At 35.7% G+C, this 17707-nt stretch overlaps 2 protein-coding genes across 4 annotated transcripts in view; both read right to left on the reverse strand.

Moving 5' to 3' along the window:
* Window positions 1-17707, reverse strand: part of MAGI2 (membrane associated guanylate kinase, WW and PDZ domain containing 2) — a 1349206-nt gene that overhangs the window by 1247508 nt on the left and 83991 nt on the right. The window lies entirely within an intron of this gene.
* Window positions 11403-11997, reverse strand: LOC137768433 (dihydrofolate reductase-like). The gene has a single exon (XM_068549949.1). It carries the CDS (start codon window positions 11964-11966, stop codon window positions 11403-11405), a length of 564 nt encoding a protein of 187 aa, XP_068406050.1. The 5' UTR covers window positions 11967-11997.

A 17707-nucleotide genomic window follows, 5' to 3' on the forward strand; every position in this document is an offset into this window, starting at 1 on the left:
CAGAGTGAAGTAAGTCAGAAGGAGAAAAACAAATACCGTATGCTAACACATATATATGTAATCTAAAAAAAAAAATGGTTCTGACATACCTAGGGGCAGGACAGGAATAAAGCAGACATAGAGAATTGACTTGAGGACACGGGGAGGGGGAAGGGTAAGCTGGGACAAAGTGAAAGAGTAGCACTGACATATATATACTACCAAATGTAAAATAGATAGCTAGTGGGAAGCAGCTGCATCACACAGGGAGATTAGCTCGGTGCTGTGTGACCACCTAGAGGGGTGGGATAGGGAGGGTGGGAGGGAGATGCAAGAGGAAGCGGATATGGGGATATATGTATATGTATAGCTGATTCACTTTGTTATATAGAAGACACTAACACAGCATTGTAAAGCAATTATACTCCAATAAAGATGTTAAAAAAAAAAAGAGACATGTACCACAATGTTCATTGCAGCACTATTTACAATAGCCAGGACATGGAAACATCCTAAATGTCCATCGACAGATGAATGGATAAAGAAAATGTGGCACATATATAGAATGGCATATTACTCAGCCCTAAAAAGGAATGAAATTCAGTTATTTGTAATGAAGTGGATGAACATAGAGTCTGTCATACAGAGTGAAGTAAGTCAGCAAGAGAAAAACAAATACTGTATGTTAATGCATATATATGGAATCTAAAAAACGGTACTGATGAACCTAGTGGCAGGGCAGGAATAAAGATGCAGACATAGAGAATGGATCTGAGGACACAGGGTGGAAAGGGGAAGCTGGGATGAAGTGAGAGAGTAGCACTGACATATGTTCACTACCAAATGTCAAATGGATGGCTACTGCATAACACAGGGAGATCAGCTTGATGCCTTGTGATAACCTAGAGGGGTAGGATAGGGAGGGTGGGAGGGAGGCTCAAGAGGGACGGGATATGGGGATATATGAATACATATAACTGATTCACTGTGTTGTACAGCAGAAACTAACATTGTAAAGCGATTATACTCCAATAAAGATGTAAAAGAAAATATTAATGCATACCTGATTAGATGACCCTCTCCATCCCTATTCTGTATTACATCTTACTGATATCTGTGTTCATTAACAGTTATCAACACCCTTCACTTGACCAGGCAATATTCCATTCCTTTCTTCTTTTATATTAATGATACATTATACTACACATGGCTTCCCAGACCATAGATTTCCATGTAGGTAATATATCGTCTTGATGTACAGGTACACTCCTCTGCCGATTTTACTTCTTTCAGACAAACTGAATTCTTATCAATCGTCTGCACAGACCCAACGGGCTTTCCTTTGGAGGCTTATATAGCTTGACTTCTAAACCACATTTAGGTCATAAAATAAGCTGCATTATTGCCCTGTATTTTTCTACAGTTCCATATTAATCAGGTTGGTGTCTCATAAAGTCTATATCTATGAAACTACTCTATTGAGAATATTTGTTTTGTTTATTTGTTTTATATGCATACTTTTGGATCCTTGTAGCCTTCCAAGCTTCAGTATCTCTTCCTCAAAAAATCTAATTTTAAAAGTTTAAAATACTTTTCCAATTATAATTTCACTCCACTTTTCAGCAGTTCATTGCTGCTATTAGGAATATACCAATATTTCCAAGTTCCCCATAATTGCCACGCCTATTCGATGTTCAGGAGGCACCACTTAATAAAAATCATTTTGAGTAAGATTAGTTACACTGTGGGACTTTCAAGGGTAGTCTTAAGAACTTGGTGTCAGAAGGTAACTCATTCACTAAGCCTTTCCAAATCATAAAAACTGAATCTGTGATAGGAATTCTGTTTTCTTAACTTTATGGAAAGTAAGAAAAGTCCTTTTATTCTTACAAATGGGAGTGTCTTTTCTCCTTTTTAAAAAACTAAGGTTGCAAGTAGAATTTAGGATCATTGAAATGTTTTCCATTTTAAATATAAATCTTTTTAAACAAGGGAAAGTGCACTTGGGAATCATGTAGTATATGCACAGATTATTAAATAATGTATATTATTTCCCTGAGTTAATAAACAAGAGTCTTAAAACATACTCAAATCCATTTAAATTATTGATGTAGGCATAAAGGTGATTCTGTTGGATGTTTAATTAATTTCATAACCAGAGTCATTTTCAAAACATTTTCACATTATATAAAAATACAAAAGAAATAAAGTTAAAATATACCAACATCAATTAATTTAAAATAATAATAACACTTTCAGCTCAAGCAGAAGAAAATAATTGGCTTAAAAAAGTAACAGCAAGTCAATATGATCATCTAAGAATTTTAAAGTAATCAACTATTTTTTTTAATTTTATGATAATATACTATGAGTAAACAATGAAATAGATTTGCTATCCAATTACTCATCTATCATCCATTTCATCCATATGTAATCTAGTAAACACTTTCGAGAGTCAGCTGTGACACTGGACAGAAGAAAGGACTTGAAGTTAGGAGACCTGAATTCACACTCCGGTTCTGCCACTTACTTCTTATGTAACTTTAGTGCTTCATTGCCTTATCCATAAAACAGAGCTAATATTACCAACCTCAGTGGAGTGTGAATATTGCATAAGAAAATGTTTATCTAAGTGTCTAGCACAATACTTATATACTGATAAATGTCAGTGGACATGGTTAAGAATCACATAATAGAAAAATGGTCATTTCAGTTCCCAACAGGCTGAAAAATCTCATTTTGAATTTTAATTATGTTAAAGTTAGAACTTATTCATATATCGTCTCTCACAATTTCTTACATAGAATAATGCTTTCAAATGCAATTTTTATTGTTGTCAAATGTTTCACTAATTGACATCAAAGTTGGCATTATGTACTTCTTTTGTATCTCCTTGAGCATTTAGCTCATTGTTATGGTATACCGAGGTGTTCAATAAATTCTATAAGATATCTAGGAAAATATATAAAAATCAAAATAAAATGGAAAAATATAAGATTAGGGTTTGAAATGAATTGTCATGAAATTTAAAAAGAGAGGAGAATTTTAATGTCTTTCTTGAAACTTATATGTCTTTAGCTAGTTTCTTAATGGGAAAATCATAGTACCTCTGTTGCTTGAATGAGAAAAACAACCCCAGGTATTGGGGTGTAATTTAAAGGAGAATCAGAAACAAGAAAAATTAAAAGAAAGAGTATAAAATTATAATAATTTTACAGGATAGGTTTTCTCCCCTGACATTCTGATCCACAAGAATTTTTGAGACATTTCTTTAACTTAATCACCTAATCACAAAAACAAAATGAAAACATTGTTCTCAAAATGAAAGCTACTCTCTAAAATTAGCTACCTGAATCTTTGGCCAGTTTTGAGCTCCATTTACCTATCTCACCCGGGGATTGAAGATTTCTAAGAAAAGTACTCCACAAATAAGGAAGTTTAGAGTGAGTTAATTTAAAATTTGAGACATTTCCTGATGTCACAGCTCTTTACATTCCATTCTACAAGGTATAGCTCTTACACAACAATGTGTTGCATGGACAGGAATTTGTTGGTAGATCACATAGCAGAAAATTTAATGGTTTTGTTGGAAATAAATCTCAGGATGGCTCCAAAGACTGACAGGAGTGGAGTAGGAATAGATGATCTTCAGTTCTCAGTTCACAGTATGAACCACAACGTGTGACCTGGGTAGGGAGACCTCAGGGGTGAGCCAATAAAGTGTATGGTAAATGTTCCTGTCAATTAATTTTTCCCCACCACTTTTATCCTAGAGACTTGCATCAAAGACTGGAAAATTTCCTTCTCCTGACTTCAGTTCTTCAGATGCACTGTTTTTAGGTTTTGTCCCAGTGTAAGAGTAGCATGATAAAACAGAGAGTTACTGTTGCTGACTCTGTGTCATGATAAACACTGAGGTCTAACTATGTTAGACCAAGGTGAGTATATTCACCTGTGTGCCCAGGTACAGCTAAACTGATAAATATTGAGGTAGTTCCATACCAGGTGATAATAGATACTGCCCCGAGCCATCTCAGTCCTTCTCTTGATCTCTCCACAATTCAGTCACCACAAAGTAACATCTGGCACTGCAGGAGGCCTTGGTTGTGCACTTGTGTCAGTCGTTAAACAATGTGAATATTCCTCTGAGTCAGACTGTCAAGTGACTCTCTATTAAAGCACACCTGTGTAAGCCCAGGAAGTAGGATTTCTCTTTTAAGGAACTATGGTATCCTTTTGGAAACAGTATTATTGCATTACAATCTCTGCCTCCAGCCATGTTACTCTTGAAATTTCAGAGAGCTTAGTTGAAAATCTTTGTCAGAGAACTTAGTTGAAAATCTTTGACATAGGAGATTTTAAAATGCCAACCACATGATGCTTCCTATCAAAGACCTGTAACTGGGAAACTGTAATGATGACACAGCTTGGCCTCAAGAGTGATTAAATTCTAGTACCCTATCCATCTTTATCAGATTGTTCTTGAAAGTACAATTCAATTATACATGTACAACATGTATAATTACAAATAAGTTTCAGGGGCTGTTTTAATAACATTCAAACGTGGTCAGAAATGAGTGGTTTTAAAATAGTAAGAAAAAGTCTATTTTAACATTCACGTTGAAATTTCTCAAGCATAAGTGATTTGTTTCTTGGTTTACATTACTGATCTATGAACTGATGAATCATCTTTGCAAAAGAACAACATAAATATAAATGTACATTGTGAAGGTCATTTTCAATTTTGGGGAAGTTCCCCTCTAACGCATGCACATTATTCTGAAGACCTTACAAAATTAACAACATGAATCACTCTCTTAACCAAATGAAAGAGCTACAATGATTTTAGCAGAGTTTACTTTTATCAGAGCAGAGTTTTTAGGCTGTGCTTTCAAACTGCATTTCAATTCTTTGCACCGTGCTTGAGTGAATATCAGTAACCATGGTTTATGCACAGAAAAGAAAAAAAATTCCTGCTGTGGTATCGCTGATAGTTTGGATAAAGCTAGAGAATTCTCAAGGTCAAGAAGAAAAAAAATTGGAAAATGTACAGTATAAACATTGAAGCAATGGAAGAAATTACAAAGGGAAGGCAGAAATATGTGATAATATAAAATTGCAAAAACTTTGGTACAACAAACAAAAAAATTTAATGTAAGAAAAAGAGTAAACAATATAGAAAATAGATAAAAGAAAACCCAAAATATATACTTAGGTAACTGTATTATCTTAAGGATACTACTACATCCTTAATGGACAAAAGATGAGTAAATCTATTTGACAAATTTCAAAACCCAGAATTATATAATATATAAATATATTTCAAATGAAAATTGCACAAAATGCTAATTTAAAATAAGGTAACATTTTTTCAGTTATTAAGTTACAAACAAAGAAAAAAATTAACTGAAATCTACTGAGGATTTTGGTAACTAGGAACATTATTCTCTATTTATTTTCCCTAGTACTTAAAACCTTTATTAGACAAATACCCAAAATCCACTTAGTTCACTGAGTCTTTAAATTTACAAAATTTTCAAGTGATGTTTATATCTTGAAAGATGTGTGAAATTCATTGTGAATTCTATAGAAGTGCAAAAACAAATTGGAGCATATGAGTCTCTGCTGCATTGGCCCTGCAGGGGGCCAAGTAGCAAGTTTAATATTTTGAGCACGCTCCTATACATGTCCAGGGTTTCACTTCAGATGAAGATAAAGAAAATCGCAAAGAGGAGCTACAGTGTAAGTCGACAGTACAGAAAGAGATGCACCCAGATTTGAATGAAGTAATCTGAGGAGTTGGTTCAAATTTGAGATCAAGATTATCTGTCTTTCTTGATACAATTAAAGGGATGACTTTAATCTGTAAACCTTGACCTATGTTTACCTTGGGTACCTATTACATCACCTCTCAAAAAAGCACAACAGTGAAAATCTGCTGGGCAGAAGTGCTCTCTGTTCTCCAAACTGAACCACAATATCCACAGAGAAAACTATGTCGGACAATGCTCATTCTCAAAGCATATTCTAATCTCTGGCTAAGGATGGAATACAGGACTCAGTCAGTCCTGCCTACCTGCCACAGGGGTGACTGAATCCTTAATTGTGGTGTGGTGTCTGCCTACTAGTCAGACATCCCGGATATGCTCACTTCAGCATCACTATCATGCTGAGCTACATGCAAGAGAGTGAAGCTAGTGACCAGGAACATCTTTCTACCTATTTTTAGGACAAGTGATGACTGAGCTGCAATGACCAGGAAACTTCCCTTTGTGATAGTGTCTACCAGTAGGTTTGACATGTGGTAAATGTTCTCCAATGTTAGTCATTTTACAATAGAAAAAAAGACCCTTTTGGATTCATAATAATTAATTATTCCCCTTGGCAAACTACTGCTGTAGTACTGGAATGTTTCATTTTAGTAAGAATAAGACTGTGGTTCTGACCAGCCAGATCAACAGTAGAGATTCTGACCTAAGTTCAAAGAACTTTTTAAATCAGGGTCTTTAAGCTGGGGACTATAAACCAAGAGGGTCTCTTTGGATGAGCTTCAGGGGCCCCATGCAGTTACAGGCAAAATGTCACATGTGCATTTCCTGGAGAAAGGTCCTATCACTTTAATCAGATTCTCACAAGTGTTTGGGACCCCCAAAATATATTGTATACCATGTTACACTCTGTAATAGATTTTTGCTCCCTTGAGATCAAAGAGCCCGGAGTTCTCCTGCAAACCAAATTAAGTGAAAGGAGAGCCTTGGAGTTGCTCCTTGAGAGACAGGACTTCTCCATCAACCCATGCAGGTACACCCACTTCTTGGTAAGGGACAGTACATCCTTTACTTTTCAGAAGCATTCAAAGTCAAGCAAAAGACACTCTAATTCAACAGTCACAAAAGTGTGTACGGGCTACCAAAAGTCTATTTGTACTACTTATTCTTTTCTTTAGGTTTATAGCCTTCAACTTATCCATGATTCCACGCAGTATACTAAGTTTTCTCAAAAGTTAAGTACAGAGAAGTGCAGTAATATTTTATGGTTATGTTTTGGCATAAAGTATCTTGAGTATCTTTTCAAGAGAAATATTATGTTTACCTCATTATTTTGTTTAAAGGATTACTCAATTTTTAATGCACAATTTTAAAAAAACAGTGTTGTCATTACAAATTGTTCAGCATTCCTAATTTTAGCTATTTAGAAATTGTGTGTGAGTTTTAAAACAATCTTTTTTTACTGTTTTATTGTAAAGATGATTTATTGCCATCTTTACACTGTTAAGTTATATAACAATACCAAGTTAGAATTCTATTGCTTGATTTTTCAACTTTATACAATACCCTTTGACTCCACACTATTACAGACGAGGTATTCAGTGAATACTGTACCTGTGGTATTCTACATATGGTAGCGGCATGTTTAGCTTTGTAAGAAAGTGCCAAAATACTGTCTCCCTTACTCTCCCAATTTTTATTTGTATATTTCTAAATTGTCAAGGCATATACAGTTTATGTTCTGATTTGTCATCTGATCCACATATTTGGTTTAGTCTTATTTCTGTTAATCATATACAGTGCTTATCACTAGTCATTTTGCTAAATTTTTCTCTATTATCCCTTGATTGGCTGAAGCTCAGCCTCTGGTAGGTGAACAGTATTTCTAGAGTTGTGCCATATTTAATATTGTTTGTATACTTAATAAAAATCTTGGGTGGACATGAAATCCTTGATTTATACTTTCTTTCCTCAATTATCCCAGAGGTTTTGGTCCACTGACTTCCAGTGTTCAGTGTCACAGAGGAGAAATCTAAGGACAGTCTGACTTTTTCCCTCTTGGAAGTATTGTGATCATTTTACATGGCTATTTGAAAACTGTATCATTAAAGGCTAATAAATTTACTATGATATGTCTTGAGGACATATGTCTTGGGTACATATCAGATGAATATGTCTCAGTGTTAACTGATTTGGGTCAATTTTCACTGGTACATGATATGTCCTTTCAACAAATAGGATCAGGTATTCTATCCTTTTAACAACTTTTTTTTCTCAAGTTATGTTTTCAAATATTTATCCTGTTCCACTGTTTTTGGTGTTCTCCTTGAGGGACTCCAATTATGCATATATAGGGTCTTCTCTGCCTGGTTTATATATCTATCATTTTCTCCTTAGTCCTTTTCAACTTTCCATTTTTATTTTACTTTTTTGCATCTCCTCACTTGTATCCTCAGTACCCTTGCTGTTTTCTCCAGTGTCTATTCTCGCGACTACTCCTTTCAATTCTTTTATATTTCTGTGATGATTTTGATTTGTTCTTCTATTTTACTAAAATCTGCCAATTGACACTCCATTTCCTCCCACTGCCTTGTTTTCTCTTGTATTTATTATTCATGGTCTTTTTTCACAGAAGAACTTTCTTTTTTAAAAAAATTAAAGACAATTTTTAGAGAATTTTTAGTTTTACAACAATATCAAAAGGAAGGTACAGGAATTTCCATATAACCCGAGCTCCCACACATACATAGGCTCTTCCATTATCAACATCACTCACCAGACTCATACATTTTTTTAGCAGGGATGAATCTACATTGACATATCATAATCACCCAAAGTTCATAGTTCACCTCAGAGTTCACTCTTCGTGTTGTACTTTACATGTGTTTGGACAAAGGTACAATGACATGTATCTATCAGTATAATATTTTACAGAATATTTTCATTGCCTTAAAAATCCTCTGTGCTCTGCTTATTCATCCCTCCCTCCATCCTAAGCCCTGGCAACCACTGATATTTTTATAGTCTACAAAGTTTTGCTTTTTCCAGAATGTCATGGAGTTGCAATCATACAGTATGTAGTCTTTTCAGATCGGCTTCACTTAGTTATATGCATTTAAGCATTTAAGGTTCCTCCATGTATTTTCACGCTTTTATAGCTCATTTTTTAGCAATGAATAATATTTCATTGTCTGGCTTTACCACACTTTATTTAGCCATTCACCTACTGAAGGACATCTTGGTTGTTTCCAAGTTTGGGGAATTATGAATAAACCTTCTATAAACATCCACGTGCAAGTTTTATTGCAAACATGTTTTCAACTCCTTTGGCTAAATATGAAGGAGTGGGATTGCTGGATCCAACTGTAAAAGTATGTTTAGTTATGTGAGAAAAACCAAAAACTGTCTTCCAATAAGGCTGCACCATTTTTCATTCCCAGGGCAGTGGATGAGAGTTGCTGTTTTTCCACATCCCCACCAGCATTTGGTGGTAGTGTTCCAGAATTTGACTATTCTAATGGGTATGTAGTGATATCTCATTGTTATTTTAATTTGTATTTCCTGATGACATATGATGTGGAGCATCTTTTCATATGCTTATTTGCCATCTGTATATCTACTTCAGTGAGATTCTGTTAAGATCTTTGGCCCATTATTAAACAGGGTTGTTTGTTTTCTTACTGTTCAGTTTTGAAGGTTCTTTGTATATTTTGGGTAAGAATCCTTTACAGATGTATCTTCTTCATATATTTTCTCCCATCCTGAGGCTTGTCTTCTAATTCTCTTGATATTGTATTTCATAGAGGAGTTTTTAATTTTAATAAAGTCTGAATTACCCATTATTTCTTTCCTAGATTGTGCTTTGGTGTTGTATCTAAAAAGGCATCATCATACCGAAGGTAATTTAGGTTTTCTCCTGTCTTATCTTCTAGGAGTTTTATAGTTTTGTATTTACATTTAGGTCAGTGATCCATTTTGAGTTAATACTTGGGAAGAGTGTAAGGTCTACACCAGATTCATTTTTTTGCATACAGATGTCTGGTTGTTCTATCACCATCTGTTGAAGAGATATCTTTCCTACATTGTACTGCCTTTGCTTTTTTGTCAAAGATCAGTTGAAAATATTTATAGAGGTCTACTTCTGGGCTCTCTATTCTGTTCCATTTATCTATTTGTCTTTTTTTTTTTTTTTTTTTTTTTGCCAATCCCACACTGTCTTGATTACTATAGCTTTATAGTAGCTTTTGAAGTTGGGTAATATCAGGCCCTCAACTTTGTTATTCTCCTTCAACACTGTGTTAGAAACCACCATATCAAAATTTTATATGCGTAATAAAATGTCAGGTAACAACTTTCATATATGTTCTCATTATTATATTTTATAATAAGTGCTCTTCATCTGTTGACAAATTTGTTGCTCTCTTTTATATTTTTTCCTAGTAATATTTTTGTTGTTTTTTTTTTTTTTGCTTTTTCCCACACATGAACATTTATTAAGCATTTTGAGTATTATAAACAATTTGCTTCTTTTACTTAGCAATTTTTGGCATTTTTCTGTCAGTACTTCATTCTTTTTAACAGCTGCAGATGTTACATTTTATAGACATATTGGTTAGTTATTTCTTATTAATCAACATTTGGGCTGTTTCCAAGTTTGTAAAAGAAAAGTTGCAACAAATACTCTTGGGTCCATTTCTTTGCTCAGGATTAATTTCTAGAAGTGGAAGTTCTGGGTCCAAACCCAGAATATTTTGAATTTTAATTGATATTGCTAACTTACAGTCTAAAAAGTTGTACCAATTTATAAGGCAAAAAATGCTATTTTTGTGGGGGGGGGATACTTAATCTAAATCTTTGCTAATGTGATGGGTAAAATGTTTTAATTTTCATTTTTTAATTTTGTGAAGTTTAGTTTCTAACTTACTAATTTTGGTTTCTAGCAGTATTCATTCTCCATTTATTACCTCTTTGAATTTTTAATTTTAGCCATCATGCTTGATATTAGATTATTCTTTTTTGTAAAGAGCAGCGAATTCTTGTTTTATCATTGTAACATCCCGTGGGATCTCACTGAAGATCAGAAACAAAGTTTTTTAAGGTCTCAGACCATCTCCTTTAACCACCGAAAAGGTAGTCTCGTACCTGCCTCTTTACTATCCCTGTGGAATATCCTGGAGCTTTCAACTTATTGACTCCCAGTCTAAGTGAACAGAATTTTTTCCAGAAGTGTGATATAAGGTAATTCACAGTCCCTCTTTTGATCTAACTTTAATAACTGAATGCTAGCTCTTCTGTTTATAATCCATTTCTGACCTGTGGATCCAACTGCCTAACTCCTAGCTCTATAGGCTTTGGTTTCAACTCATGCTAGCAGGGGACCCTCCCACTTTGGGCTGTCTTGGTAGATATTCTATCCTAGGCAGGTGCTGGTAACCTATTCTTGACCCTTGATGGGCATTCAGGCAGTTACAGCAAGAAATGCTTCACAAATGGTATCTGACACAGTCTAGTTAAGATTGATGGGGAATAAAAGTACTTTGTTTAGAAATAATTATACACAGATCTAAAGTCAACAAAAGTCTCTACAAGAAAAAACACATAATTTTTTTGGGGGGGGAGGAGGAGGCTTGAAATAGATCAGAAAACATTTTCACATTAATTGTTCTTTTCATATATTTCAAATTTGTACTTAATGCCTTTCTCCTCCTGGACATCAGAAGGAACCCCTGGATATTCTGGGAGGAGTTTACATTTTTCCAAATCAATTTCTGGAAAAATCGTGTCACCTTCAAATTCCTGCATGATCCTCGTCACAAATAGACTAAGATGGCCTGGCTTGTTCCTGGCTTCCTTGTAAACAGAACTGCCTCTCACTATCCAAACCATGTCCACTTTATTTGTTAATTCTGGTTGCTCAGTAAGTTTTAAGGCATCATCCAGACTTTTGGCAAGAAAATGCACTCCCTGTGGAGGTTCCTTGAGTTCTCTACTGAGAACTATATTAATTCTGTTCTTTAAAGGTCGATTCTTCCCTGGAAAGGAGAAGCAGGTCTTCCTACCCATAATCACCAAATTCTGTTTACCTTCTACTGAAGAGGTTGTGGTCATTCTTTGGAAATACCTGTATTCATTCCTGAGCGGGGGCCAGGGCAGGTCCCCATTCTTGCCGATGCCCATGTTCTGGGACAGAGCGATGACGCAGTTTAGCGAACGAACCATGACAGGGGCAGAAAACACTTCCGAGCTAGCACGTCACACCGACACGGGGATGACCCGCCAGCTTGGTGCGAAATTTTTTTTCCCTAGTAATATTTTTGTACCAATCGTCTGCCAGTTCCTTTTTTATTATTTAGCTATTGAAAGGACTAAATTTTCCTAGACAAGGCTTTGTGTGCCTAATTTCCTATTAAGTGTGTGTATGATGGGGGGAGGTAGAGATGTGTTTGTGTTTGTGTGTGTGTGTGTGTAAATGTCCAGAACTGCTTTCCAGGCATTACAACTCAGCATCTTCATTCATTTACCTGAAATTCTGATCCAAGCCTGAATCCCTGGGATGGCCATTTACCTAAGGTCTATTTTGTACATTAAGGGAGCTCTTGCATAGCGTCATCCTTGGGAAATCAAAACCTACTGAACCAATATTAACTCAAACCTATTATAAATACTATTTACCAGACATATCTAGTGAACTTGACAATTTGCCTGCATCTGACAACACAGGACTCTAGTGGAAAGATCCTTAAGTCTAGGGTTACATGAAGGTAAATTTGGGTACACAGCACTTACATTGTAAGCACTGAGCCAAGAAATGCCTGAAATAATATAGAGCAAGAGATGAGACATTAATAAATGTCAGTTTCCTTCATTCTGTACACTGACATTGGTAGAAATAATGAAACATGAATGTTAAAAGAAAAAAAAAGTCCATAACTTTTAAGCAAGATGTGAGATCTCTTGAACTGAGTATTTGTTGGACAAGATAATGGAAGAACACAAGTGAAGAAGTATTTAATTCCTACATTGGCCTTCAGAAGCTGGTGTAATCAGGCCATCATCGACAAAAAGAAAAGGAAGTGAGCATGTTCCTGTTTATGGAAATACCCCTACCTTGTAAAGGCAATGAGTCATTAAAATCATCACTCCTGGCTAAGGATACTGTGGTGGCCAGAAGAGGCTAGTTCATGAGGACCAGGAAGGGGAACTCCCTTATATGATGGTATGATTAAACCTGGAGCCTCGTATTCAAGGCCAAAACTTGAATTTCTAGCAGGTTATAGTTCTAATGGATTACACTGTTCAGTTGAATTTTCAACAGCTAGGACTGAGGTGAACTTCCAAGGGCTGCCTTAACTTCTTCTCCAATATACTGGCAAGGTGCTGGGAACCCTGAATTATCCTGCTGCAGAAGAGAGAACTGGATAACTTCTTACATCCAAACACTTGATATCCTGGTGCTGGGGACCATAGTTCTTCTCCTCAGGTCCAGCCCCTCTTGCTTCTGTTACCTAATTAGTGAAGCCACTCTTTCTGGACATGTCCTCTGCCTTTCTGATACATTCCTACTGCAATAGAGACTGATTCCCAGTGGGAACTCCACACAGAGGGCATACCTAACTAAGAGGTTCTTCCCTCTCCTAGTCTCACATGGCTTACGCATCTCATAATGACATATTTAAGGAAGTTGCAAGCCAATCTGATGGATACATTAATGAGCCAGAAATTTTAATTCTTCCATCTTCAAAAGTTACATCAGCAGAAAGCAAAGGTCCTGGGCCTTGTTTTCTGTTCTATGCAAGAAAACCCCTCCTGTGTTAAGATGCAGTATTATGCTCTCAGCACTACTAGAGCCTCGATAAAAGAAACGCCCATTGAAACAAAGTGTATCTACTACAAAACTGTAGATAAAGACATGATTTATTCTGTGCCCTAATATCCCTTATAAAAGAAAATAGATTTTATCTCTCATTCAATACAAGGACAGTTTTCTTCCACAGATTTACCTACGTGCTTTTTTCTATCACACATTTAAAAGGATAGAGCCCAAGATAGTTCTTTTTGGTCTAAGTTTCCAGGGAATCTAGAGTCATACTCAGTGCTCATCTACTTGTGGTAATTAAGTCAACTCAGGTACCAAGTATCACGCACTGTTTTGTTAATCTTGGGTTTCTTGTTTGTTTTACTTTCCCTTCAATTTCAAAACACTAGTCTCTTTACTAAGGATCATGAAGAAACACTTTGAATGTTATGATATGATAGGACACTAACAAATCTATTGTTGTACTCCACAGACACTTTTAGTTCTGGCATCTTGCTTCTAAGAACCCTTAAGAAGGAGGGAGGAGGCATTTTTACTTTTTTATTCTTGATTTTTGCCAGCCTGATGTTCCATCTCTAAAAAATAGCACTGGCCTTCAAACTGCCTAATTCTTCTTCTTTTTAATTGTGAAGTTAATATGTACTGTTAAAATCTGATTAAAGTGAAAAAGTCCACTTCCCCTCATTTCCCCAACCCTGCTCTCTGTGGCTAATGACTGTTAGTAATTCCTTATATATCATCACAGAAATTACCTCCAAATTACCTTTTAATTGTTTTTTATTTTCAATAGGTCACTTCAAGACTATTTTCAATATAGCCAGAATTATAAAATCAAACAAATAATTGAGGATCACTAAACTGTCAGTCAGCATTGACAGAGAAAAAGAACTAAACCAGCAATACAAGGCTCGTCAATCTATCAATCTATGTATCTGTATAAAAGCTTCCAGTGTCCGATTAGCTTTATATAGAGATTTCAATTTGAATGATATAATGTATAAAGTATTAAATTATAGAATTTTAGATCTGAGAGTAACTTTAGAACTAAATTGGCATTATTTCCTTGTTTTATAGATAAGGTAACTAAAGCTATGAGGACTAAATGAACTAGTTCAACAGGATGGATCCAAACCCTTGGACTCCCAACTCTATATGAGACAATGTGGAACTCTGTGAACTAGGATTTTAGCAACTAACTGTAGGTGCACACAACAAATCAAAGTGAAACAATAAAACAGCCACTGTGTACTTCACTGGTAAGAAAATGCACAATAAATCGGTCCTAACTGTGTCAATAATGTTTGACAACCTATATTACTCTATGAATAACAAAATAGAATATAGTTGCTCCTAAGATGTTTACAAGCCAGGTGGGGAGGTAAAACATATAAGTCATAAATATGTAAAGGAAAAAAAAAAATACAAACAAAAATTAGTTGAAAATGACTCACAGACCATGCGTGCTACAGGAATGAGAGGCAGACACCTCATGTGCATAGTGACTGTGTCGTGAAGGATGTGCAACTTCAGCCAGGCTTACAGGATGAGCGAAAGAAAGAGGTTTCAAAAATAGTCATAATAAACAAAGGTGCAGAAATTTTAAAATGTTTTGGTTTGCTTGGAAAATGATGAGAAGTTGAGTTTGGCTGGAACACTGGATTTGTACGTGTGAAAACTGAGAAAAGTAAAATGACAGGTATGCTTTGGTGGGTGGAAGACTCTAAATGGAATATTTTAGAGCTTGGACTTTACTATGCAGTTATCAGGGAGCCACTGAAATTTATTGAGGAGAGGGTAATATAAAAGTGATATTTTTCCCAGGTGACTCAGGGAAAGAGTATGCTAGAGAACTGAGGCTGAGGTAAGGGTTGATGTTAGGGCAGCCAGCGAAGAGATGATTCCCAATGGGAGACCCTGGGTACATACAGAAAACATCCCTCTTCTGATAAAAGGTGCCTCTGAATCTTTAATTTCTCTGTTTCACTACACGAGATAGAAGATCTCAAATGAGTACATGATCTACAGGATGACTCTCAAAAATGTCCACAACCATTTTTTACTTACATATTGTTATGGACTGAATTATGTTACAAGGTGAATCCACATGTTGAAGTCTTAAATTCCAGTACCTCAGAAAGTTATCTTATTTGGAAATAGGTTCATTACAGATGTAATTACTTAAGATTAGGTTATACTGAGTAGGGTGTGCCCTAATCCAATATGACTGGTATCCTTATTAAAAGAGGAAATGTAGACACCAATGACACATACACAGGGAAAATGCCATGTGAAGATGAAGACAGAGATCAAGGTGATGCTACTATAAGCTAATAATGTCAAAGACTGCCATCAAGTCATCAGAAGGTAGATAAGAGGCATGGTGGAGATTCTCACTCACAGCCCTCAGAAGGACCAACTCTGCCAACACGTTGATCTTAGACTTTCAGCCTCTAGAACTGTGAGACAATAAATTTATGTTGTTCTTAAACCACTAAGTTTGTGGTACTTTGTTACAGCAGTCCTAGAAAATTCATACATGTATCCACATTAGAAGAAAAGAGTCCAGATCTTGAAGCCTGGATTTTGATGTTCTCTTGAGGCATAAAAAAATGCTACTAACTGAATTTGCTAAGTTTAAGAATTGATAAATTTTCATAATGCTTCATTCCTGGATATATTCTAAAAAACCTAAGAATTATGAAAAAGAAGGAGTCTTCTTTAAAAATAAACCTTTGAGGTTCAATCACTACTTGGTTCTAAACATTTCACATGCCAGTAACAGCTTTTTTATATGAGGTCATAATGAGTATCTTAAATATGCCCAAGTTCAAGATTTTCATTCAATTTGGATCAGTTACTTCCCAGCCAAGGAGATTATTCTTACTCATTACTTCCAAGGTTGCATAGGAAATTGCCAAACGTGAAGAGGTGTTGAAAAATACAAGAACATTACTAAATAACTTGGCAATGATTTTCATTATTAGAGTGCTCCTGGTAAACCATTTCTACATTTTTCTCTTTTTAAAATTATTCTTACATTTAATTAGTCAAATTCAAAGGAAGAATACACAATTCCTCAGTTGGACGAGATGAACAAAAGAGTCCATCCTCCTGGAGAGAACAGTAATACTAACCACTGTGATTTTTCTGAAGGTGCTATTCTGTCCTAATTAGCAAGTAAGAACCATCATTTTATTTTCATTTCCTATGGTCTTTCCCATAAAGCACTTCCTACTTATATTTCTATTCTCATTAGGAAATCACTTATTAACACAAGTAGTTTTACTTCTCCTCAATTGTCCTTGCAAATACTCATAATTTCTTATGAACATTTCACCTCTCAGAAAAGTCAGTGTACTTTTGAGGTTTCATTTTCAGAGTACACAATTTGAGGTTCATCCTGAGAGTATACAATTTCAGATGATAACACTTTACCACGAGTTCTTTTTTTTCCCCTTCTCTATTAAGACCTGTGGTGAGAGAAATCTTCCTAAGCAGCTCTTTGATTCTGCTTTCCCCTGCTCAGTATTGCCTGCCCTATAAAGCATCAACCCTTCTCTAGGTGCTCAAGGCCCTCTGCAGCCTGCACCTACTGCACCTAGTCTTTCTCCAGCTTTTCCTCATCCACTAATCCTCTAAACAAAATCTATGCTTCTAGTTTTCTATTCAACTTATGGTTTGCTAAACACTATACACTCCTGGGCTTTTGCTCCTCCTCTAGTTTACTACTGTTGGAGTACTTCCCATCCCCGAGGCCAAGCCCATGTCAAACCTTTCCTCATACCCTACCTGGTCTCCCTAAGCAGACATGATCTCTCCTTCTGCTTTTGTAGAGCTATTGGTTCACACAAATACACACTGGCTTGAGAACACTGTGTGTGAGTGAGTTTTCCAACACTTCCTTGAGGGCAAGGGATATTTCCTATATAGTTATTTCTCACTGTATCCACAACTATGAAAGTAACACAAATACACTGTTACAAAATATCTTATGTGAGCCTAGAGACTCCAGAACTCTTTAACTTCCTGAGTCATTGGTTCTCAGATTCCCTGTAAGTAGTCTCATTTCTTTATCTGTGGCATGATCCCATCAATTCTTGACCCCAATAATCTTCATTTTTCCTATGTTAAGTTGAAAGCTTCT

Source organism: Eschrichtius robustus, chromosome 8, assembly GCF_028021215.1.
Source record: "Eschrichtius robustus isolate mEscRob2 chromosome 8, mEscRob2.pri, whole genome shotgun sequence".
Taxonomy (NCBI): Eukaryota; Metazoa; Chordata; class Mammalia; order Artiodactyla; family Eschrichtiidae; genus Eschrichtius; species Eschrichtius robustus.